Below are 25,138 nucleotides of genomic sequence, written 5' to 3'. Positions count from 1 at the left end.
CCTAAAGTCTAAACTTGTTGGATAAAATGAATATTTGTGTTAATGTATTATGAAAAGCGAGATCATGAGATATTAAACATCACTTATGTTAGCCCAAGGGTTCTCCTAATCGGGTTTTGATGATAACAAACCATGGTTAAGTAACTAATTGGTTTAATGTTTAAGAATCTCAGGTATAAACTCGAAAATTCATCAAAGGACCAAATGGATACAAGATCGAGACGCTTGGAAGACTTGAGATCATAGGAAACTAATGTAAGATGAATGCATGAGTGCACTTAGGATTTTCATACGTTTTCATGCATTTTAGAAAACTCGGTTTATTCTTTAAAACGTCAACTTCATTAAAACCCAAGTTTTTAACTAATTTACCATAGGAAAAATGTTTCAAAATTGGTTTAATAATTTACCTAAAGACCTTGCCTAAGTGTTAGAAAATAAAGGAATAAAAAAATAGGTTTTTCGGGGCCAAAAAGGCTCAACCGGTCGAGGTTATGGCTAACCGGTTGACCAGTTGAGGTCATCCGGTCGAGTACCGGTCGAGGAAGGTTAAAAACCTTCTCTTTCTCCCAGTAGCCTTCTCTTCCCGGTCGAGGTGATTCCTTTACCGATCGAGGTCCGATTGAGGCAACGGTAACCTGTTATGCATTAAATGCTCCAACGGCTAGTGAACCGGTCGACCCCTAACTCGACCGGACGAGGTTGCCTTTTCCTGATTTTGACTCCCGAGCTTAGAAACCTATAAATTGAGAGCTCCACTTCATTTATTCATAAGAGAACAATTGCATTCAAAGCCTACCTACCTATTCTTGATCAAAAAGCTCTCATTTCTTTCATTGTGCATTAAATCACCACTTGTATATCCTTTAGTACGCTCTTGTTTGTCATCCTAGCCTTGTCTTGTATTTGAGTCATCTTTAAGCTAGGTTGAGTGATTATATCTTGTAACAATCCGAGTGTTAAAGCCTTCAAGAGGGTTGAATCTTGAAGAGGTTGTGTAAGAGCCCATTGGAGTTGGAATCCTAGTGTAAGAAGATTGAAAGCTTGGTTGAAGCTTCAAGTTAGTGGAACCCTCACTCGGTTAGGAGGTTGAGGAGAGTGGACGTAGGCAAGGAAGTGCTGAACCACTATAAACCCGAGTTTGAATTCTCTCAACTCTATCTTTACTTTGCTTATTTTTTTGTTTAATTTTGTTGTGATTAAAAAGATTTTAAAAAACCCAATTCACCCCCCCCCCCCCCATTTTGGGTGTTTTTCTTAACTAAACATAGCCTTTGTTTTCTCAACTTATAACATGAAATTTCTAGAAGAAACCATGTATTAGCCCTCACAATAACTCAATTATGCGGTATGTATGTATAAATCCTTGAAGGCTTTTGAATGTTTGAAGCAAATAATTTAAAATCTCAAATTTGTGAAATTCTTTAGATTTTTAAAAGTTTGAAGCAAATTGTTTAAAACTTCATATCGTGTGCATAGTTAAAGTATAACAATCATTGTATTAATGAAAGCAATTTGGACATATAGGATATAAATATCTCAATTAATTTTAACTAAATGCAGGATATATTATGAATAATCTTATTTGTCAATGCAATTGGATTTGCAATGATTGCAGTATATATGGATAATTTGAATGTTATTGAAATATTTGAAAAGCTTACAAGGATAATTGACTATCGAAAGAAAACATTTGAAATGAAAAATCTATGAAAAACAACATTGATGGGGCATAAGGAAAAGCGTTGCATGATATTGGAATATATTTTCTATTCTTTTAAAATATTAAAATTTTTTATATAAGTGGTACGAATTCTTATACTTCATACGTCTTTTAAGTTTTTAAAATTCAACACTATTTTTGGTTATGAAGAATACAAAGTAAATAAGAAAAAAACATTAAAAGAAGTTAAACTCCCATATTTAATTTATAATAAAAAATACTAAAGAGAATTAAACGTAATTACAATAATTATAGTCTTATTTATTTTAAATTATTAAATTTTTGTATAAAAGTAGGTGAAAAATAAGGCAAATAAGTTTAAAGCATATAATAAAAAAAATATTAATTTCAACTTTATTTTTTATTTCATTTTCATTTAATTCTCCCTATTTTTCTCAATTTTCCTAGAAACTAAACATAGAGCGAGGAATAAAAAAAATAATAATAATTTCTTCAAAATTTTTAAATTTAAAAAAAGTTCTTCAGAATATAAGATAAATATCTAAATTTTGTACCAGAGTTGTTATATTTTGTATGAAAGTTTTTGTTTTTAAAAATGGAAGCAAGGAGTAAGTAATATTATCATTCATTAATAAGTTCTAACACCCAGAGTTTATTTTCATTTTTTTTTCTTTAGAATATGTTTTTGTTTCGATATTAAACATGTGTATCTTCACTTTGGCTATAGAAATCATAGGCCTTATTTCCATTTTCAAAAATTATTATTTTGTTTTTTATTACAAAATTATGGGAAAACACATTTAATAATTAAAAAATAAAAAATAGTTTTATATTTTTAAAAACATAAAAAAGAAATTTTTAAAGAATTATTTTTAATTATTTTCATTTGTTTTTGAGATCTATTTTTAAAAATAATTATATAAATATGGATAGTTAATTTTAAAAATAATTTTATATAAAAGTTATTTTTTAAATATATTTAAAAATATAAAAAATAATTAAAAAATATCACAACAAAATTTTATTTTACAAAAACATTCAAAAGTAATTTTCAAAAATTGTTCTTATAAACCGTATATGAAAAGACTTCCCCAACACCGTTACCAGGCTATAAGATGAAGCTTGAAGATGTTAAAAACGAGGCATTGCACCAAAATTAAAGAAACGGCTAGAAAACATTTAGAGTGGTTGATCGTACTCCTGAACTGGTGCTCTTGAAACCGTAACCGGACCCACCCGTGTGTTCTTTTTGATGAATAGCAATTTTACGCCCTTTGAATAATAAAAGCGTACCAAGCCTTTCTTGTGGGTACTTTTGTAGAATAGCAGTGTCAGCAGAGAGACTGAGAGAGGGGTGGGAATGGAGATAGAGGGGACGCCGGCTCTCCATGGATACCACATGCCTGCAGAGTGGGAACCCCATTCACAGTGTTGGATGGGTTGGCCTGTTAGTGTTTCTCTACTCAATTGATTCACATATTTTTTTTTTTGGACTATGATCATCCTATGGTAAGACCCAGCAATATTTGAAGTTAATGGGTCTTTCCGAGTTTTTCATTTTCTTATTTGTTTTAATTAAAGTGCTTGTGGATTCTATACTTTCTTCAAGATTCATGTGGAAAAGAAGACAGCTGAACATGTTGGGGAGACCCAGGGGTGTTCAGATTGATAAGGGTCTTAGGAAATTTATTTATTTTTGTTCTACTTGTAATGATTTGAGAAATGGGTTCTCTAATGTCTTCAAGATTCATGTGAAAGAACATTTATTTTCTTATCATTGAGATTTTATTTTATTTTTTCTGATTCATTCACGGTTGTTTGTTTGTCTTGTAAGATTGGAATTAATAATTTAAATAGAATTTTTGAATGCTATGTTGTGTCGATTTAATGTCTCTGTTGATTGGTTCATGTTATGGCAAAGGTAATGCATCCAAAGATCACAAAGTTTTGAAAGAGCGTGTGTTTGTGATCCTTACGCCTGCTACATGTTTGATCATTTGCCTTTCTTTTTTTATGATGCCTCACGGTTTTGTCACTACTAGGTACCACAGTTGATTTTTCAAGTAGCATTTAGTGTGTTAACATCCTAAATCTTTTTTCATGAAAACCTAATTTACCTTATATTACATCTATGAAGAGAAGCTTATGGTATTTGGAAGCATCTCTGAGGAAGAATGGTGTTCAGGAGGCACAAAAATGACTTTAGCTTATAATTCTGAAGCATTGAATTAGATATTGGTTTTATGCTGTATTGCATACTTCCCAACTTTCCTATTAGAATGGTTTAAATCGGTTTTGTCCTTTTCATTCAATTGCTCTTGATCTTCCTCTTTCTTAGCATTTGACACTTTTCTTTTGTGTTTATCTCTATTTGAAGTGTTCTGTCTTAGGTGAAAATCTGATGGTTGTTTGATGTTTGGGCTACCATGTTGACAGTCCTTTGAAACAATCAAATGATTTTTAATTACAGGAGCGTCCAGATAACTGGCGAGACCATGCAGGGCCTGCCCAACGCGTATTCACTGAAGTAGCATCTGCAATCTCAAAGTTTGAGCCTGTGACTGTCTGTGCAAGTGCTGCTCAGGTTAGTAGAAGCTCTCGGTGATTGAGACCTTCGATTGCCAAAAAAATCATTACGGCTATGTTTGGCTGGTGATGGAATAGGATAAGTTATCCCATCACTTATCCTATCCTATGTTCAACCAAACATAGGATAGGATAACTGGTGGGATATATTATCCACCCTTTTTTTTCATCCCTTTCACATGGGATATGTTAATCTCATGGTAAGATATGGGATAATATCCCATGTATCAAAAATTCATTTTTTTATATCAATTTTTTGTTTTTTTAATATACTCATTTTACAAACTAATTTTTTCTTATTATAAATTAAATTTATGATTAAAAATAAACTAAAAAAATATTTATAAAATAATATTAATATATGATATATAAATTATTTTTATATATTAAATAACATAATATGAAAAATTTATTTGTAAAATTTAAATATTTTAATCATGAATATTGTTAAACATAACAAAATTTTCATTTTTTTTAAATAGAAAATATTTGAATGTGATATAATTTTTATTTTAAACATTGAAAATAATATATATTTCATATTATTTTTTATTTATTTTATAAATTAATATAAATATTATATAACATATCTCATTGGATATGCTACTTTAAAATATCATGTCCATAGGATATGTATATCCAAGGGTATCATATCCCATTGGATAGGATACCTTAAAATATCATGTCGATATGTATATCCAAGGATATCATATCCCATTAGAAATCATATTCTATCCAATGTGATACGACACCCTAGGATATACATATCCTATCCTATCCTATCCCGCCAACCAAACGTAGCCTAATAGTATTTAATCCTTGACTAGGCCTGAATTTTGAATTTATTTCATGCACAGTGGGCCAATGCACGTAGCCTGCTACCACAACATATCAGGGTTGTTGAGATGAGTATGGATGATTCTTGGTTCCGTGATACTGGACCGACTGTGAGCTCTATTTATCCCCATTAGAATCTTTTTCATTTTTGGCATTTTTTGTAGGAGTATCTTTGGTGGCAGACTTTATTTTTACCCTGAAATGGTAATTTCTTTTCCTGCTTTCATTATAGTTTGTTGTAATCAAGCCCACACCAAGTTCTGCTGCTCCAGTGCAAAAGATTGCAGGAATTGATTGGAATTTTAATAGTTGGGGAGGTAATATTTAGCACATTCCAATAATGCCAGTCATGAATTGTGTTCTCCATCATGTTGAAATTTTAATTTCGATTTTTAATTGGGCATCAGAACATCCAGCATAATATTCTGTTGTATATCCTAATGATACAAGAATGAATTGTAAGGTCATGAAGCTTGTTCATGCATATTGCTTATTGTTCTCATCAACTAAACTGCTTGGTATTCAGTGCCATGGTATCTAATTATTGAAAGGATGGATGCCCAATTCCAACTGTGGATGCATATACCAAGAAACTGCATGGAATGAATTGTCTATGGCTGTGCTAGTAATTCTCATGTGAGAAGGCCATAATCTTGTTCTCCAGATCCCTTTTCTTATGGAGTTCTTTTTGGAATTTCTAGGCTATGATGATGGTTGTTACAATGATTGGAGTCTTGATCTTCTCGTGGCAAAGAAGGTTAAATGGATTATGATTTTGATAGCTTGTAATGTGTATAAATCTCCCTTTCCAAAGTTATTTTAGGTTTTGTTACAGCTGATCATTATTTATGTTTTGTTGTAAGATTCTGGAAATTGAGAGGGTTCCCAGGTTTCCACAGTCTATGATTCTTGAAGGTGGAAGTATTCATGTAGATGGAGAAGGTAAAATATGTAGTGTTTACATTGATGATTACATGGAGATTGTTTGCTTTTTTCTTCTGTTTGCCTAAATATTTTAAGAAGACATTTCCTTTGCATAGCTTCTTCTTGTATGCACCCTTTGCTCAGCATTATCAGAATTTAGCCTCTCTTTATATAGATGTTGCCCTTAGAATATATATGTGCACTGCCACCATAATCGTCATGGTTTGGATTGATTCAGGATTTGTTTTCTTTTTTCAGGAACTTGCCTTACTACAGAGGAGTGCCTCTTGAATAAAAATAGGAACCCGCATTTGACTAAGGAGCAAATAGAGGCTGAGCTTAAGTCCTATCTTGGAGTCAAGAAAGTTATTTGGTTGCCTCGCGGATTATTTGGTACATATTTCTACTTTGATTGCTAATTGCTGCCTTTGGTTTAGAACTAGTTGTAATGAAGCACTCCACCCTAAATAGGTCATTCTTTTTTCTCATATGAAGGTCTGCATGACCTTATATTTTGCTGGCATGTTCATGTTGATTCGGACAAGACTACTCTCATAGACCTTTGTTTGTCTTCCATTTTTTAAATCTACTACTAGCTTTCCTCCAAATCGGTCACATGAACTCTAACGATAGAAATGGAACTCTCCATTTCAAGCTCTGAATTCATCTTAAAATTACAACTGGTTTTCTCAGTGCTTTGCAATTAACATCTTTTTTTAATCTTTGTTCAACTTCTAGCAAGTAAAATCCATAATTTGGTAGGGCAGTGAAAAATTGACCAGGAAAAATTGTTTCATTTCCTGAAATGTAATCAAAGTTCCATCATTTAACTAGTTTTTACCTTTCATACTGATCCTTTTTCGTTTCTTCTTTGTTTGGTTTTGATTTCCTTCCTTATGGATTACTGCTGAAATGATATTCTTTCTGGGGCCCACACATATCATTCCTCAGCAATGCTTTTTTTTGCTCATATTCTTTGAGCTTATCACTTTTACCACTGTTCATAATTGGACATCTGGGAGTGTTGCTGCATGTCAGGCTGTGACCCATAATAACCAGACTGATTGGGGATTCTTGGACCATGTGCTTGAAAGGAAAGATTTTAGCACAAAATGGAGATCTTGAATGAGGGGTTGCTTGTCTTCAATGAGTTTTGCAGTCTTAGTTAATGGAAATGCCAAAGGTTGGGTTAAAGCCACTAGAGGATTTTGGAAGGTGACCCTCTTTCTCCTTTCCTTTTTACCATTGTAGCAGTTGTCCTTAGTAGGATGATGAGGAGAGCGGAGGAGAGGGGCGTTTACTTGAGGGTTTCATAGTTGGAAGGGGGGAGGACTAGAGTGTCTCTTTTACAATTTGCAGATGACACGGTTTTCTTTTCTAAAGTTTCTCTAGAAATTCTGCAGAACCTCTAGTTAATTTGGTTAGTTTTTGGGCAATTGTTAGGGTTGAAAATAAATTTAGAGAAGAACACTTTCTCTTGTTTTAATGTAAACAAAGAGTTGACTTCCAATTTGGCTTCGATTCTTGAATGTAGAGTTTCAAAGTGACCACTGTCTTTTTTGGGTCTTCCTTCAAGAGGGAACCCAAAGGCAATAGGATTTTGGGACCCCGTGGGTGATAGGATATCGGGGAGGTTAGATGAGTGGTAGAAGGCTTTTTTGTCTTTGGGGGGTAGGATAACCTTAATTTAGTCCTGTTTGTCTCACATCCTTAGTTATTTCTTCTCTCTTTTCAATATCCCAACTTTAGTAGCCTTAAAGATTGAAAAAATGCAAAGGGATTTCCTGTGGTCTGGGATTGGGGAGGACAAGAAAGATCATCTTATTAGTTGGGACGTGGTGTGTAGACCAAAGGAGTTTGGAGGGCTGTGAATAGGGAAGACAACCTTAAGAAATTGTGCTCTCTTAGGGAAGTGGCTTTGGAGCTAGGGAAAGTTCTTGTCCAAGGCATCAGGTCGTTTCGAGTTATGGGACACACACTAATGGAATAGGACACACGCCTTTCGAACATTATGGTTAGATGGTCACATAGATGTCTTTGGAAGGCTACATTGCTCAAGTCTTTCAGGACTTTTCCCTTTACATCCGTCTTGTGGCGGGGAATGGAGAGAGAATCCGATTTTGGGAAGATTTATGGTGGGGAGATCAACCTTTGAGCTCACAATTTGCAAGCCTTTATAGAGTTATTTTAGTGAGAAATATTTCCATCTCTGGTGTCCTTGGAAATTCCTACCCTTCTTCTTGGGAAGAGTTTTTGTTTTGGATGACTTGATTTGCAATGTGGTCTGTGAGTGATATGCTGTATGATGTGTTTTTTACCTACCTTTTTAGTGATTGTAGTTATAATAGGTCATTCAAATTCCATATTTTGTCTGTGGTGTCCATTTTCAAATATTATCTTCTTCAGCCAAAATCTAGTTTTCTTTGAAGTTCTGTTCTTGTTATTTGTCTTTGTTATCAAATTGAGCTGATATTGTCTATGCTGTTCAGGAAAAGACATTCCTAGCGTCAATTTTTTTTTTCTATTATTTTTTTCTAGTCTTCTTCATCCAAAATCTAGTTTCTCCTAAGTTCTGTTCTTGTTATTTGTCTTTGTTATTGAATTGAGCTGGTATTATCTATGCTGTTTAGGAAAAAACGTTCCTAGAGTCACATTTTTTTTTATTTAATTTTTTTTAATGTCCATTGAAACTGAAGCTGTTTAACAAAGTGCTTTTCAGGTGATGATGATACTAATGGCCATATTGACAATATGTGCTGTTTTGCAAAGCCTGGTGTGGTTTTGTTGTCCTGGACTGATGATGAATTAGATCCTCAATATGAACGTTCTGTTGAAGCCTTTTCTGTTCTCTCCAATGCTACTGATGCTAGAGGTAGAAAATTACAAATAATCAAACTTCACGTGCCAGGGCCTCTTTATATGACAGATGAAGAGGCTTCTGGAATTCTTCAGGTAAAAGTTATACAGCCCTGAAATTAATTGTCCATGCCTCTACATTTTAATTGTCATGCCTGAAATATATGGAGAAATGATTCCCAAAATACCACTGGCAACTAATGTTTTTAATATATTGGACAATTGATGCTTAATAGTTTATTTTCTGACTTGCCATTTTTTTGTGTCTGTGTAAGTAGAACTATCATTTCTCTGATAGAATTCCATTTAAAACAAACTCTGTAAAACAGTAGCCCTTAATAATTTATTCACCATATCAATTCCTGTGGAAGAAGCAGGTTCCATGTTTGTACACGGGTAGCCCATGTGTCTCAAAAGCATCAGCTATTAAGCAGCTCTCTAGTTGTGGGGGTGTGAAGGTCAAAGTCATGGAGAGACACTTAGTGTTATTGGAGGGTTGCTACAGGCCAAAGCGTTGTGCCTATACAATCTAACAGTAGAGGGAGATTATGCTATTGTAAAATCATAAATGTTGTTAGTGAGGTGGGATGCTCCTCTTAGGTTGTTCAACTAATAAAGTTGTAGGCCAGTTAGTCAAGGAGCAAAGCACTTGTTCTCCTTTGTTGGAGATTTTCTTCCCCCTTAAGAGTGTATAAATTTTCTCTTCTGTGTGTACATTGCTTTTTCTTTTCTTTGTGAAAATGATCTAGTTTTTGTGAAGCAGGATACTTGTTTACTGTCTGATCAACAATTGTACATCTTTGATGCGTTGCTCATCCTGCCTTGTATTTATCGTCCTTCTTTGTATATATGTATATATTGAAAGAAAATCCTGCATTGAGTATGTGCTCCTTCAAGCTTAAGGGCCTTTTTCAATAATTGAACTTTTTTTGACCATTGGACATTGATGATTTTTGAAGTCTTAAATTTTCTTGATTTTGTGAATTGTCTTCTTACTGTGAGCCATTGGGGCTTTTGTTCAGCAAGATATACCTTGGGGTTTCCCCCCTTTTTTTTTTCCTTTTTCCTTTTCAATAATGCTTTATTAAAAAAAAAAAAATCATTTTTTCCCTTTTGATAAATAAGATTGTTGCTGTTAGTCAAAATTTTACCATGGGGAAGCTAATATTAAAGACCTTGCCAATCGAGTAAGACATGATTTTTTTAACAATGCAAGGGCCCTGTTCATTTGTATTGAAAACAAGTGCAGGAAAGAAATATATCCATGCTGTTAGAAGAGCTGTGTGTATTGTGGTTGTGATAATGGTAGGCTATAATATTGACTAATCTGAAAGGTGCAATAAAGGAGAATGGAGAAAATGGTACCTAAAATTAAAAACAAGAAGCCTGTTTTTATCAGTTACATCTTGAATGAAATTTGGGGTGTAATTATTATTCCTGTGATGCAAGCAACATAGTGAGAAGCATTTTCTAATTTCCTTGTAAGGATTTACTTTTCCAAACCCCTGATTTAGGTGTCAAGTAGACAATAAGTAAAATGATGATTCGCTCTTGCTATGCTTTGAACATGCATGGTTTGAGAAGGATTCATTTTCTGTGTGTTACTGTTAGCAGTAGCAACATAGAAGGTATCCAGATTCATTGAAGCTGTCAAAATTCTTAGAATCTGGTTTAGTAAATGCTGTGTCTATTTGGTAGGTGATCATGGAGTAATTCTAGGGATTGAATACTTGGATAATGTACCTTTTTTTTCCCTCTAATAGTTGTACAGATCATGTGTTTATATGCTATAGAACTTTTCTGGTGTAATGAAGTGAGTAAACATTCTCTTCTCTCTTCCTTTCTTAATGTTACATAGTCTAATGCAACTCTTTTTTAGGGACTAGATGCATCAGGCTTTTTTCTGCTGTATTATATTCTTTCCAATTACATCTGATGGGCTTTGTACAGTATGCCTTTTTGGGAATGAATGATGCAGTTCTATTTTATCTCCACCTTTGACTCTTTTTATTTTTATTTTTTTAATGTTTAATTCTATTACCAGCAGGGCAAATTGAAAATGCATGAATTCTTGGTCGTCTTATTTTTTTTTACTGCTTTATTTTGTTATTTGGAAAATTTAAACTTAAATAGTTAAATAGTAGGGTCCCAATTCTCCTAAGTGACTGCTTCATCTTTGCTTTTAAACATTTAGAGACTTCGGCTCTAAATTTTCCATTTTCTTTCATCCTGGTTTTATTCAAAATTTGACAACAGGATGATAATGCTAAACTGAGAGTTGCTGGTACAAGACTTGCTGCTTCCTATGTTAACTTCTATATTGCCAATGGAAGGATCATAGCACCAGTATTTGGGGACCAAAAGTGGGATGATGAAGCTGTTCGTGTCCTGTCTCTGGCCTTTCCAAATCATGAAGTAAGCGTAATATTACTGCCATGAATTTCTTTCATCTATCTATTTACTCTACAATCTTACTGGAGTGTAACAGGTTGACATATTTAGTTATTTCTTTATCTATATCTATATCCTAAGAAACTATCATGCCTCACATTTGAGCAGTTTTGGTTCTCAAACACTCTTGATGTAGAATTTGGTCACTTTGACCATGATGAATGTGAAACAGAATGTAAACTTTAGAAGATGGGGATGTTTTTGCACACAGGAGAGATAACAACACTCACATTATTGACATCAAAGAGGATGGAATCCAAAAAAAATTGAGGGAATTTTTTTTTATAAAAAATTTCACACATACTGAGTAAAGTGTCTAAAATTATAAGATTCAAGAACTGGGGGGGAAGTTTCCAATGCATAAAAATAATAGGATACATGCTTCTGGGAAATATAAACTATTTACTATCAGGTGTATGCAATGATCTAAGCGGTCCAATGGTTTAAGGCCTGTTTCTCTAATGATTTTCACAATTCAGTGACTGTGACAGATATGGCCACTTTTTCTTCTGGAATCCATTTCATTATCACCCTTGTTTGAACCATGAAAACCTGATGGCTGTTATTATCTCTTATGTAGCAGGACAATGGCATATCATAAATGGATTCCTAAGTTCAGTTTTTTTTTTTTCTTTTTTTCTTTATTATAATTATTTTTATTCTGCAAATAATTCCAAGTTTTCCCTGTTCCAAGTTCCAAGATTGGTTTCCCCTCATGTGGGTTGTGTATGCAGGCATATGGTGTGTGGGTGTGCACGTGCATGTATATATCGCTAATATATCTACTTCTTACATATGTAAGCAGTGTTTACCTCGTTCTGTAGGGAAAAACATGCCCCTATTTCTAGATTTGGGAATAATAAGGCCATTTGTGGTTGCACACATACTGTTAATGCTTTAGCCCAAATGAGCTTGATTTTATATGCTATTTGCTACTAACAACTTAATCTTTTAGATCAATTAGTATTTAGCCCCAAATACTATTTTACAGAAAGCACATACGCACAACGTTGCAACAATAGCAGTGGATGAAAAACTGACCAAAAAAAATAAAAAATTATATTAGAAAACATGAAGCTTCATAAATTATGGTAAACCCCATCACAAGTTCAAGTTCAGTGTTGCAAGTTAGCCAGAAATGGTGATAGATAGAGAGCCATAATATCATGCTTTATGGAACAGGCTGAAACAAAATACAATTTATGATTCCTTAGCTTCCTCTTAATGGTTTGTGCTCAAATGCCATGTAAAATGAAGTTGATGCATTTAAATATTCATTTAAATTCAGATTGCCATTTATATGCTTCTGTCACTGAACAACTTAAATCCATGGTGGTGAGCACAGGTGGTAGGAATTAAAGGTGCAAGGGAGATTGCTTTGGCAGGTGGAAATATACATTGCATCACACAGCAGCAGCCAGCCATTGCCTAGAGTTATGCAACTGCTTCTTCTCAGTGTGCCAGCATCAGAGGCAAACTCTTGTGTGAGGGACAGAGACCCTTTGAATCCTGTGTATTTTAGTACAATATGGTTACCCCAACTTAATTTTAATTCCAAGTTACTGGTACATCTATGATGGGACTGTGGTTTGCTTTGGTTCAATGGCAAACTTTTAGTCTCCTAGTTCTCAGTACAGATGAGAAGTATCTGAACAGGCTTAATTGCAGCAAAATCAAATTGAGATCCACATGTTTAGAGCATGTGTCTGATTCTTCATTTAATATATACTATTCTCATATGATCTGTGACAAATACCCAAATTGTTAGAAATTATATGTCTCCAAATCAAGTGTTGGACTTTGCCCATCAGGAAGCTTCTGCAATCTGAGTCAACATTTCCTTTTCGGTTTTCTCCCTGCTCCACTAAAGTATTGACTCAAGCAGTTAAAACTGCACTAATGACACTGTCCACCAAGTCTAATAAATGGACGGTCAGGATTAAAGCACCGACTCCCCCAATGCGTACGGATGAGCACTTTCCCACTTTATCAGAGCCTCTCGAATCAGAGCCTTTAGATTCATCTGCCTGGCCACAATTTATAGATATTTCAAACTGTCTCATCACACTATGATTGTGGGCCATTGATTTGGTGCATTTACTTGCATTTATAATTAATTAATTATTCAGTATTGGAGGACCCCAGGTAGCAACAAAGGTCTGAGTGATCACACTCAAGACTTTCTCATTAGCGAATTAAAATCTCACACGTGGTGGGATCTTTAAAAACGGGAGTGGCAATAACAAAACGTGTGCTTGGTTTGAGGGAGATCTGATTCCTGAGGCGCAGCTTTAGAAGAAAGTGAATAGAAAATAAAGGAAAATCAGAGTCCCATTGACGTGAGAAATTTCCATTATAGAGAGAGAGGGGGATCATTAATATGGTAAATTAAAGATCCAGAGAAGGGAAACAGAGAGTTGTTGAGAGAGAAGGAGAAGATGGGATGCTCATTCTCAGGACTGAATGCACTATACGATGCTGTAAATGGGGGCGGAGATGTCTGGATCAATGAGAACCGTTTCAGGATCGTGAGGCCTCTCGGCGAAGGTGGCTTCGCTTATGTTTTTCTGGTCAAAGAGGTGGTAACTGACTCATCCTCTTCAGCTTCCAAAAAATTCAAAGACCCTTCTCACGTCTCAGGTTCGATTTCTCGCATTCCTGTGTTCTCTAATTTGTTTCCTCAATTTATTTGTGAATCTGAATAGTGGGTCTTGTTTTCAGAGCTTAAGAATGATTAGTTACTATAAAATCGAATGATTTGGACGTGGGATATGGCATTTGCTTCGAATTTCGATCTAAAGGGTGGTTTCATGTATTTACTTTTGGGTGATTTGAATTTCTTGATCTAAAATTCATTTCCTTATAGGATTTGTGGGTTTGTTGTACATTAACTGCGAGTGGTAAGCTGCATCGCTTTTGAGAAGTGTGTCGATTATAGATTCGTTGTCCTATACAAAATGAAATTGCAACAATTTTCTCTTAGGCTTTGTTTCACGGGAAAATATCCTGTATAAATGAAGCCTCATATATTTTGGTCCTTTTTTTTTTTTTTTCTGGAATATTTTCCTAGGAACAATTCTCTACAAAGGAAATGTAGCTTTACTCCTTTGGTGATGCATGACTATATGAGTATGGCTTTTATCACAGTATTTGGATGTTTAGATTTTATTCTCGTCCATTTGATTAGCTGGAGTGGGATTCTAATATGAGTTTTAACTTGATTTTCTATACAGATGATGGCACTTATGCAATGAAGAAAGTTCTAATTCAAAATAGCGAGCAGTTGGAATTGGTGAGGGAAGAGATCCGTGTTTCCTCATTGTTCAGTCATCCCAATCTTCTTCCACTTCTTGATCATGCGATCATTGCAGTTAAGGTGACCACTATGGATTGTTCATCATGTCTAGTTGATATATTATTGCCATTTTGTTTACTTTTCAAAAAAAAAAATATATTATTGCCATTTTGTCTATATGTCTAAGATGCTAGTAAATCTGCTTGATATTACATTACCACTATGTCTCGGGAGATTAAAGGTTCTTGAAGCTGAGCATAATCCCCAGCAGGGGTATGATGCATGTTATGCTCATGGGTCACTATCGTGTGGCTAAAAATGCTACTGAAAAAGAGGATTCAAGAAGTTAAGTTCAAAATTACATGGTGTCATGGTGGATTTATGTGTTTTTTTTGTTGGTAAATAAGAAAATATGTTAAAAGCGCATGGAAAAAGTGCACCATGTACACACACGAAGTATACAACAGGCAAAAGTTAAAAAACAACAAACCACAGCTCAAAACAACAAACACTCTTATGGATCATAGAATCAAAGGGCTCCCAAACGACTTAACCTAGTCCATGTTCTGCATCTGAGACCAGGGCCAACAAGCCGCCCAAAAAATGAGCAACAACTACCTGCTTCAACAAATACCTCCCCCAAGTTACTACCTGATGCAGTTTTACCCATTATCCCCTAGAAAAAACAAGCATACCAACTACTGTGAATCCCTGTCAAGAAATGAAGAAATTGTAAACATCCTCCTCCTACCTTCCATCCCCTCATCTTATCACTAGCCTGGGTACTCAGAAACCAAATCCCACACACGCTCTCCTCCCTTTTCCGCTTGAACAATTGTAGTCACAGTGGATTTATGTTGCTGTTAGCATGGGCATCGGGTGTGATTTGAACACAATAAAGACATGCTGACATAATAATTCAAAATAAAAACTGGATAAGGTCATGGGGAGGAAAGATTAATAAATAATCCTTATATTTATAAATCCCTATTTTATATATAAAATAAATAATTATTTGCAATTGTTATTTATTTATTCTAATATAGATATTAAATCATAATAGTTGTGTGTTGATATGTGGTGTGGGTATCAACCATACATCTGATGTCAAAATCTAGGCATTCTGGTGGAGTTTATGGTTTGACATAGTGTCTAACACAAACACAACCCTTATTTTTTGAGGCAAAAGAGAGAATATATTAACCATCTTCAAATGAGGGCACAACAACATATACATTTTTTTTTATATAGGTAAATTTTTGCCTCCATTGGGACTTAAACTTGCAATCTCCCACAAATCCTCTCCATCCCTTTACCACTTGAACCAAGCCTCAAGGGCGGGTACAACAAAGTATACATGTTATATACAAATAGTGCCATTAGATACCTATCAAAAAAAAGAAGAAGAAAGAAATACCCCCTGGTGAGTTTGTGGCTTTTTTGCCTTTTGTTATACAATCCGTGCTTATTTATCAAAAAAGAAAAAGAAAAAAAAGAAATACAAATAGTGCCATTAAACAAGTAAAAGGAGAGGAAACAAAAAACAACCTTCCTTCACCTACTTCAAGCTCAACCAATCAATAAAGCCTATCATAGTCATAGAGGTCTATGACATGTGCTTTTTACTTCTGCCAGGTGTTTAGGCAGAACCAATGTCAGTAGGAAAATCATCAACCCAGGTGAGGCCTTGAGCTTAGTCCTGGGCTAAAATTTTAGTCCTTGTTGATAGGGTCTGAGCTGGTGAGGTTGTGACAGCTGTCACCCCTAAGGGCTGCTTACTTGTCCCAACAAGTCTATGGCAGGTGGCCTTGCCTTGATTAAGGCAGGGGGTTATCTAAATGCGCAGACACTCAGATACCGTACCTTCATTTATCATGGGCTATTATTGCCAATGGAACATTTAGAATATCGCTCCAAATTTTGCTCTATTCTTATTTATTTTTTTTGATAAGTAAAAGTATTGTATAAAAACCACCAAAGCAGTGGAAAAAGAATTACAAGGAAGAACACACCCCCCACTCCCTAGCTGAAAGCCAAGGTCAGAGGAGCAGCCCAACACACACCCTTAACAGGTTCCCACCCAACCAACAAAATCAACTAAGGTCGAGGGACCATCTTTTATGGACAATCTGGCATCTTGGAAATCTGGAGGTTTTCCAGACCCAATTAGTCATGGCTATCTGCTTTTTTGTCTGCTCCTTAGTGATATATTGTGTATTTATACTGTTTTATGAAGGTGACCTTTTTTCTTTTTGTTTATCATTTTCCTTTTGCCTACAATTTATTATTTATCAAAAAGGTTTTATGTCATTGGCCAGACCCCACAAGAAGGTGCTTGGAAACATGAAGCATACTTGTTATTTCCTGTTCATTTGGATGGAACATTACTGGACAATGCCAATGTTATGAAAGCCAAAAAGGAATTCTTTTCGACCTCGGATGTTCTTCAAATATTCCGGCAGGTGAGCAAGAATCATTATAACCCTCACATGTCAATGTTCCTGGCAATGTAAATTCTCAAGCATATAATGTCAATTATTTGCTTGTCATGAATGTCTGCATGTTTGACAATGACTTTTTTTTGATAAGTTGCATGTTTGACAATGACATTAACATCATTCTTCCTATAGTGGGTATGTATTTTCATTTCTTTTTTGTGCACCATCTTATATCACAGCTTTTAACATTAACGTGAAAATGGTTGGAACCTAATCAGTTACTTCCTCTTTAAGAAAAAACATTTGGTGGTATGCCACTTAGCTTGCCCCAAATGTGATTTAGAATTGAGCTAAGGGCAGTTTTCTGGTTGTTCTTTTTTGGCTTTAGATGTATTTGCATTTAAATGCTTTTTATTTTAATTAAATTGTTACTTTCCTATCACAAAAATTAGTTATGGCATTTTCACTGCACACAACAAGCATTTTAACTAAGAGAACCTGTGCTGCAGCTTTGTGCAGGGCTCAAGCATATGCACAGTCTTGAGCCTCCATATGCACATAACGATGTCAAGCCTGGTAATGTACTTTTAACACATAGAAAGGGACAACCACCTCTTGCTGTATTGATGGATTTTGGAAGTGCTCGTCCTGCAAGGAAGCAAATTCGTTCTCGTTCAGAAGCATTGCAGTTGCAGGTGCTTGCTACTTCTTTCTACTTTTGCCTTTTCTATATACCTGCATATTCCTTTGTTTCTTTTTTATATAAACAATTCTTCTATGTATGTAATTTAGCCAATTGTTACTGAAAACTGTTTCAAAGTGCTTCTCTTCCCTGTTGGACAGAGTTGGATGTTTGATTGAATTTAGCCTAGCAGGCATGGCCATTAGGCTGTATGAACTTGATTTTCTTGAACCTGGGAACTTGTGATTGATTCAATCAACCAAAGCTTAGCCAGCCATGTTCAGGTTTGGTTTTTGAAAAATACTCTGCTTGACTCAGCTCATAGGCAGTCAATATTCAGTTACAGTGTTCTGCCATTTGTTTTTTCTTTGATAGGCATACGAATTTTATTGAGTGCATTACAAAACAGTGGACTGTATGCCTAGTGCACAGTGAATTTACCGAGGGCATGGAATGGGATGAAAAAACTAGAGTCAACATAGTACAAAGCCTCAGGTTGTGAAGTTTGACTCAAGTGGTAGGGGGTTGGGACAGGGAGGTGCGTGATTCCAGGTTCAAATCCTATTAAGGACCCAAAAAGCATTTTACCTACAAAAAGAATAGCAGTGACCAGGCCCCAATAAATCAATAAAGTTAAACAAAGAGAGAAACATTCTCCCAAAAATTTCCTAGACCACAAAAGAAGAAAACAGAAAAACTCTTTCAAGGATTGATTGCCCTTTTTCTTTATTCATATATCCTTCTTTGTGTTTTGGAGGTTGGTGTAGACTGTATGTATTTTCACTGCAGTGAGAATTATCTTTGCTTTAATTACAGAGCTTTAGAAGTTGATTTAGAATTCAATAGGGAAGATGATTATATTGGTATGGGGTGTCACAGTCCAATGAAATCTCATTGCTTTTAATGCCATGAACAATGCAACTAGTAGTTACTTGATGGATTTTGTCCAACTGAATTACATTGAGGTGGTATTCCCTATTTGGTGAACATTTCCTGTGCCTAAAAGCTCTTTTGGCAGTTAAAGAGCTTTACAATGTGTTTGATAATAACTAAATATCTTTCCAAGTAGTAGAAGTTTGAGTCCATTGCTTTTTCTGTTTATAATATGTTCAATTTTTGTGGAGTAATATATATATATATATATATCTTCTTTCTGATAATTGTACATCTTGGAAAGATTGTTCATCCTCCTTTGTATTTACTATTAAAGGCCAAGAATATATTTGTTTTTTATTTTTATTTTTTAAAAATATAAGAGATTTGAGGTCTAGAAACTCTTTTCTATGAACTTTTGGAGAGAGGATGTATTGTAGAAATCAATTTCCAAATATCTTTAGGATTATGAGAACTAGAGAGACCTTTCCTCTTCCTCTTCTTGGAATTTCCCTTTTTTTTTTCGCAATCTTTTTGATCAGAAATTTGAGGGTTTAGTATGTCTCATGTCCTCACTACCATGTGTATTTTCCACCTGCTTTTCCAAGCATTTTGGTTTTTTCGCCCTAGGCATTTTCTTAGTCAATTCCCTTTCCAGAGTTTTGTATGTATCTTTTGTTTGATCTCTTTCCTTCTATCCAATGCCATTTGGAATTTAAAAGCTCCTCCAAAGGTAAAGGTCTTTGCATGGCTTGTGATCAATGAGAAAATTAATATCAATATCATGCTTTAGAAGAGGCCTTTCGAAGTCCTTTGTCCAAATCATTGTGTTATGTGCTTAGCTTGTGGCGTAATGGTTTGACCATCTTTTTTTACATTGCTCACTAGCTTTAGTACTTTGGCATAAGTTATTCATATTTTCTAGGATTGACTCCTTGTTGATGGTTATTCCCTTAAGAGGCTTTGGGGGTCCTTTGTGAGACTAGGTTCTGGTGTATGATTAGTCTCGCTGTGATTTGGACCATTTGGCAATAGAGGAATGCTAGGATTTTTTATGAGACAGAGATGCATAGAGGTTCTTTAGGACTTGATTTATTTCTCTGTCTTTATGGACCCCCACCATAAATGCATTATGGCACCATTTTGAGGTTGTTAATGCTAGATTGGAATTGCACATGCGAAGGAGTTGATGGTAGAGACTCAACCTAAGCAGTTACACCTTCAGTGGGCTCCATAAAAGTTCATTTTCATGATTGTTCCTTAGGTAACCCAAGACAGCTTTAGATTGGAATGATGTTTAGAGATCATTGTGTTATCGTATTTAGAGCATTTTCCAAACTGACAAGAGAGTAACTATTGAGGCAGAGATTCAAGGGTTTATGATAGAGATTCAAGCTTAGCTGTTAATCTGTACCTATCCACCCGATTAGAGTGATACTCTGTTTGATTCCCCTTTGATCTGATGCCTACTAGCTAATATAAAGGCAGCCAGCGGTCCATGGCTGGCTATTAAAGGGTTTTATTGCAGGCTAAAGCCTTTTAAGGTTAAGATTTGTGGGTTGAGGGTGATTTTGCTATTATCTTTTCCTAGGTGTCTAAGAGGGAAAAAAGGTCCACAAAAGAATGGTGGTTGGATCAGTCAAATTATTTATGTTGCGAGCATTTTGAACCAAGAAGCAGAGCATATAACCAAGAAATGTCTAATCAAATGCTAAATCGATGTTTCACATAATCTTTTGTTGTGGTTTAGAATGTATATGGATGGATGTTACCTAACCATGATATATTCTATAGATTGGTAGGGTCTTTGTGAAGGGGCTTTTGTTTTTTATGCCCCTTTATTTTGCTTCTTGGTGTCCTTCGTATATAACTTGTAGACTTAGTTGCACTTTTTGTTAGGTGCTGTTATATATATTTTTTGCTTGCGTATCAAAAAAGTTCTTTGTGGGCCTTACCTTCTTTGTCTCTTGTTTGTTGCCTCCTCTTGTGAAGAATTCTCTGATTTTGGGAGGTAGCTTTGTTGGGTAGAGGCTTGGGAAAATTTTGCCCTTGTGCATGTTTTGGTGCATCCAGAGGGAATGAATTGAGAGAAATTTTGAAGGAATGAAGCTGTTAGTTTTAAGATTGAAAAAGCTTTGCCTTAAGTCTTTGTTTTTTCAGTCTTGCAATTCCCTGTAGGAGGGTTGCTTGTTCTTTTTTTTTTCTTTTAAAGACAAAAGTACATATATAAAAGTGCCAAGAGAGGGGACCTATATACTGTATACAACAAGCAGCCTATGAAAAAGTGCATAACCAATACACCAAGAGACCAAACAAGCCAATGTAACCATAGGACAAGGAATCTAAGAACTCCACCATAGAGAAGCTCTCCATTTGCAATGAAGCTAGGGACCACCCCAAAAGGGATTTAATGTAGACCTCCTTCAACCTTTGCTATGAGAGTTCTTCTTCATTGAAAATTCTTCAGCTATGCTTTGACTATATACACCAAAACAAACTCAAGGGGTCAAATGCCAAACAATTCTTCATTTCTTATCCAATCCCTTAAATTTCACTCAATGAGGAGATTTCTCAGTGAAGCTGGAAACACTATATACACCAAAACAAACTCAGAGGGATCAAATGCCAAACAATTCTTCATTTCTTATCCAACCCCTTAAATTTCACTCAATGAGGAGATTTCTCAGTGAAGCTGGAAACACCCAATTTAGAGCAAAGACTGCTAGGAGAAATACCCAGAAGCACCCTTGACTTCTCACAGTGAATCACGGTATGATTGTCTGATTCTTTGTTGTCTTTACAAAGACTGTCTCTGTTGACCATAGTCCAACCCCTGTTCATTAAAATATTTAAAGTTAAGATCTTTCCCTATACAGCTTTCCATGCGAAAGACACAATCTTGGAGGAGCTTGAGACCCCTCTAATCTCTTTGAGTGGGGCCTTGTGTTTGGTCCCCCTGTTAAGTCCCCTTAATAATTATTTTCCTTTCTTTTGTTTTGCCCCTTTCATTGGAGTTTTTCTAGAAAACTATATTTGCCATGAGAGAGAAGCATTAGGGTGAGAGTAACCTGTAAGAGATGCATTTCAGTTACAACCAGTTTATAGTAGTGTTGATTTCTGAGCCATTTAATGTGCTGTGAAGTAGAAGTAGCCACTCTATTACCAGTAGGGGTATTATATGTTATTTTTGCGTGTCATGGCTCAATGGAAAATGCTATACATTGAGGCAAATATTCTTTGTTTGTTGCATGTTAAAACTGCTCAATGATATTAAAGTCTCATCATTGTTTACTAAATGATCTTTTTATTACTTTAACATTTTCAAATGTTATGGAAGTTTGTTTTTCCATATCATTGATTTGAAAGGTCTAATGGTTTTTTTCTCTACTTAAGCAGCTTGTTACACACTAATTCTCTTTGCATGGTGTTTGCTGTTTTTCTTAAAATTTGACTTACGATAAATGGGTTCAATTTTCACCTCATAGACATTGTTTACCATGCTCCTGATTGATTTTTTCCAATGATTTTTGTGTAGGAGTGGGCATCTGAGCACTGTTCAGCACCTTTCCGAGCTCCTGAATTGTGGGATTGTCCAAGCCATGCAGACATTGATGAACGAACTGATATTTGGTCGTTAGGGTGCACTCTGTATGCAATAATGTAAGAACTGACCTTCTTCTCTTGTTAAATAATTGATTTTACTTTTACTTGAGAAATTGCATTTTTGTTCTGTTGATAGCAGCAACATTTCCTAATTATGTTATATACGAAAAACTACTTAATAGTGACTTAGGAGAGCTATGGATGGGACCTATCGCAGGATGAAACCTGCTGGCTAACTGTTGGCTTGATTAAGGATCGAGTGGGTGGTTTGGGTTCTATCAACATTATTCTCAGGTGAAGTTAGGTTAGCAATATACCCACTTTCATTGGACAAAGATATGCTCTTAAAAGCACTAATCTAATCATTAAAATTAAGATAAATTTCATTCACCTTCCCTGAGGTTTGGGCTAAACACACTTAGCTATCATGAGTTTGAAATTTCATTAAATACCTCCCTTATTTCAAATTAAAGGGGAGGTGAATGAAAATAACAAATAAGAAGGATAGGAGAGTATTTGATGGAATTTCAAACTAATGCTGGGTAGGTGTATTTAACCCAAAATTCAAGGGAGGTGAGTGAAATTAGCCTTTAGAATTAAGCAGCTCTAATCTAATCACTGAAAGTAATTTAATTTTTGGGGAATTGCTGTGACACCATTTGCTTGTTACAGGATGCAAAAATCAATAGTCTGTATTTGGGGGAGTGTCTTTCATGTTTACATAAAGTTTATTTCGCTGTGGGTTATTAGTCTCAAACAAGATTTGAAATAAGTTTATCTTACTGTGTGTAGAATTGTATTAGGAGTTTCCAGTCATATTAATGTTTCAACTTGAAAATTATCATGTCCGCTCTTGTCTTTCCCTCCTGTTTCCCATTCTAGAGCATGAGTTCTTTGCATTCAGTTGGCTATTTGTGTGGTGTTATGCATATTATTCATATTTTTTCCTTGAATGTGGAGTCCTTGTCACTCATTGAATAGAGAACAAGCTAAGCATATTGAGTGTCCTATAAATTTGCTTTTCTATCATTATTTATTGCTTCATTTATGGCTGCCTTTTTTTAACAGGTATGGAGTTTCTCCATTTGAGTATGCACTTGGGGAATCTGGAGGAAGTCTACAGTTGGCCATTGTAAATGCACAAATAAAGTGGCCAGCTGGTCCTAAGCCCCCATATCCAGAAGCTCTCCACCAGTTTGTGACATGGATGCTTCAGCCTCAGGCCACTGTCCGCCCTCGCATTGATGATATCATTATTCATGTTGACAAGTTAATCGCCAAGTTTTTGCATTAAGATGAAAAAAATGTTGGACTTGAATGCACAGTTGTACCATCCATATTCCTGCAGATTCCACCATCAATGTCTATTACCACATATTTGATATCGACTTAAATGAGAATCTTGAAAAAGTGATAGCAGTTTATGTTAAATGTTAGAGAGGGAGTCACTTTTTTTTTTTTTTTGTTCTTTCTGGTAGTATTTTTGGCCATTATATTGGATTTGTACCACAGGTGTATTTGCTCATTTCAGCAAATTGAATTATTAAATTTCTGCGTTCAGTGTGAAAATGTGGCAACATAAACAAATTACCAGTTTCTTGTTTTAAGGTTATATTTTTTGTGCTTCCTAGTTTTAGACACACTCTGCACTGTTCAATACAATTTTATCGACCATTTTTCAAATGTAAAAATTGGTTTTGTCATTTTCTTCAACAACATCTGCATTTGGTATATTAATCACTGGACTACAAATCATGTGGGTTGATCGTAAGATGGACTAATAGACTAATAGGCATTCAGGCTTTCCATGAAAATGGACTTGATTGTGCATGGTTCTAAGGGGTAAGATAAATTGTGTTCAAAAATGTGAAAGGAATCTACACTAGACAACCACAACCAAATTGTGTTCAAATGCAACAAAAATCAAAATCACATGCTCTCCTTGCCAGTTAAGAACCAAACTCCCCATATGGCTACAGAATATAACTGCATGCAAGGAATTCAGATTACAACTCAAGTTTCAGAAAGCCTCCACTTGGGGCCCAAAAAGAACCAAGCAAAGGAAGGCAAAATGCCAAAATTACTATTAGAAGCTGGATCCTCTGTTTTTAGCTTTCCTTTCCTTTCCTTTCTTTAACACCTGGACCGTACCACAGTTATAAACCAACAACCCCAACCTCAATATAAATTATAAAGTTGCTGAAAATCCTACAGCACCCATTTCCACAAATGTTTCCAACTTCCCTTCCTTTTCCTACTATTTCTCAGCAAGAAAATGGACCCTTTTGTAAAAGTCAACACCCTCTACTTCCCAGCTTCCCATACGATCACCCATTCCAATAAGAACAGTCTACAAAAGAAAAGGAAAAAAAATGTAAAACACCCACTATACTAATAGGCGTAACCGTAATTATCAATTTTTAGACATGTAGACACATATTTATCAATTTTTAATTGCTTTCTAAACATGCAGTATGATTTTAGATTGTTTTCTCACCATAGTGTTGTAATTTTTTTTAAAAAACTCGAAATTCTTTGACGGCTTTAAGATTCTTTTAGAAACTCGAGCCGAGTTTAAAGCGGGTTTAAATATCACCTTGTTCTCTTTTACCTCACTCCAATTATATGTAAAATTAATTTAATTTTTATTTTATATTTTTTATAATAAATAAAAATAAAAATAATAAATACTTTTAAAATTTTAATTTATAAAAATTTATAATATTTTTATTATTTATAAAATATATTTATTTTAATGTAAATTAAAATAATTTTTTTAAAAAGAAAAATAAACAAGATGAGGCCGGATGGGAGCCGCCCAACCCAAATTGACCCACATTTATTTTAATATTATTTCGGTTGAAAATTCTTGGTTTTAGAGTACTTTCCAAACGCACATTTTTTGCGTT

General features: G+C 35.0%; 2 protein-coding genes across 2 annotated transcripts; both read left to right on the top strand.

Moving 5' to 3' along the window:
* The first annotated feature begins 2,875 nt into the window (after positions 1-2,875).
* LOC117904479 (agmatine deiminase) lies at positions 2,876-13,077 on the top strand. The gene is made up of 10 exons (XM_034817096.1): positions 2,876-3,131; positions 4,155-4,268; positions 5,128-5,217; positions 5,340-5,424; positions 5,809-5,864; positions 5,971-6,049; positions 6,290-6,424; positions 8,751-8,983; positions 11,144-11,302; positions 12,684-13,077. Exons 1-10 carry the CDS (start codon positions 3,045-3,047, stop codon positions 12,768-12,770), a joined length of 1,125 nt encoding a protein of 374 aa, XP_034672987.1. The 5' UTR covers positions 2,876-3,044; the 3' UTR covers positions 12,771-13,077.
* A 507-nt stretch (positions 13,078-13,584) lies between these two features.
* On the top strand, positions 13,585-23,855 carry LOC117904480 (serine/threonine-protein kinase 16). Its single transcript, XM_034817097.1, has 6 exons — positions 13,585-13,978; positions 14,572-14,714; positions 16,952-17,095; positions 17,581-17,766; positions 22,162-22,286; positions 23,298-23,855. Exons 1-6 carry the CDS (start codon positions 13,777-13,779, stop codon positions 23,521-23,523), a joined length of 1,026 nt encoding a protein of 341 aa, XP_034672988.1. The 5' UTR covers positions 13,585-13,776; the 3' UTR covers positions 23,524-23,855.
* Positions 23,856-25,138: the final 1,283 nt, after the last annotated feature.

Source organism: Vitis riparia, chromosome 17 (genome assembly GCF_004353265.1).
Source record: "Vitis riparia cultivar Riparia Gloire de Montpellier isolate 1030 chromosome 17, EGFV_Vit.rip_1.0, whole genome shotgun sequence".
NCBI classification, from domain to species: domain Eukaryota; kingdom Viridiplantae; phylum Streptophyta; class Magnoliopsida; order Vitales; family Vitaceae; genus Vitis; species Vitis riparia.
Note: the sequence above shows the minus strand (reverse complement) of the source record. Positions and strands in the feature narration are given on the sequence as shown.

Coding starts and splice junctions, on each gene's coding strand:
- LOC117904479 (XM_034817096.1), top strand. CDS start 3,045: ATGGAGATAGAGGGGACGCCGGCTCTCCATGGATACCACATGCCTGCA. Junction 3,132..4,154: donor AGTGTTGGATGGGTTGGCCT/GTTAGTGTTTCT, acceptor TTTTAATTACAG/GAGCGTCCAGATAACTGGCG. Junction 6,050..6,289: donor TATTCATGTAGATGGAGAAG/GTAAAATATGTA, acceptor TTCTTTTTTCAG/GAACTTGCCTTACTACAGAG.
- LOC117904480 (XM_034817097.1), top strand. CDS start 13,777: ATGGGATGCTCATTCTCAGGACTGAATGCACTATACGATGCTGTAAAT. Junction 14,715..16,951: donor ATGCGATCATTGCAGTTAAG/GTGACCACTATG, acceptor GTCATTGGCCAG/ACCCCACAAGAAGGTGCTTG. Junction 22,287..23,297: donor TGCACTCTGTATGCAATAAT/GTAAGAACTGAC, acceptor TTTTTTTAACAG/GTATGGAGTTTCTCCATTTG.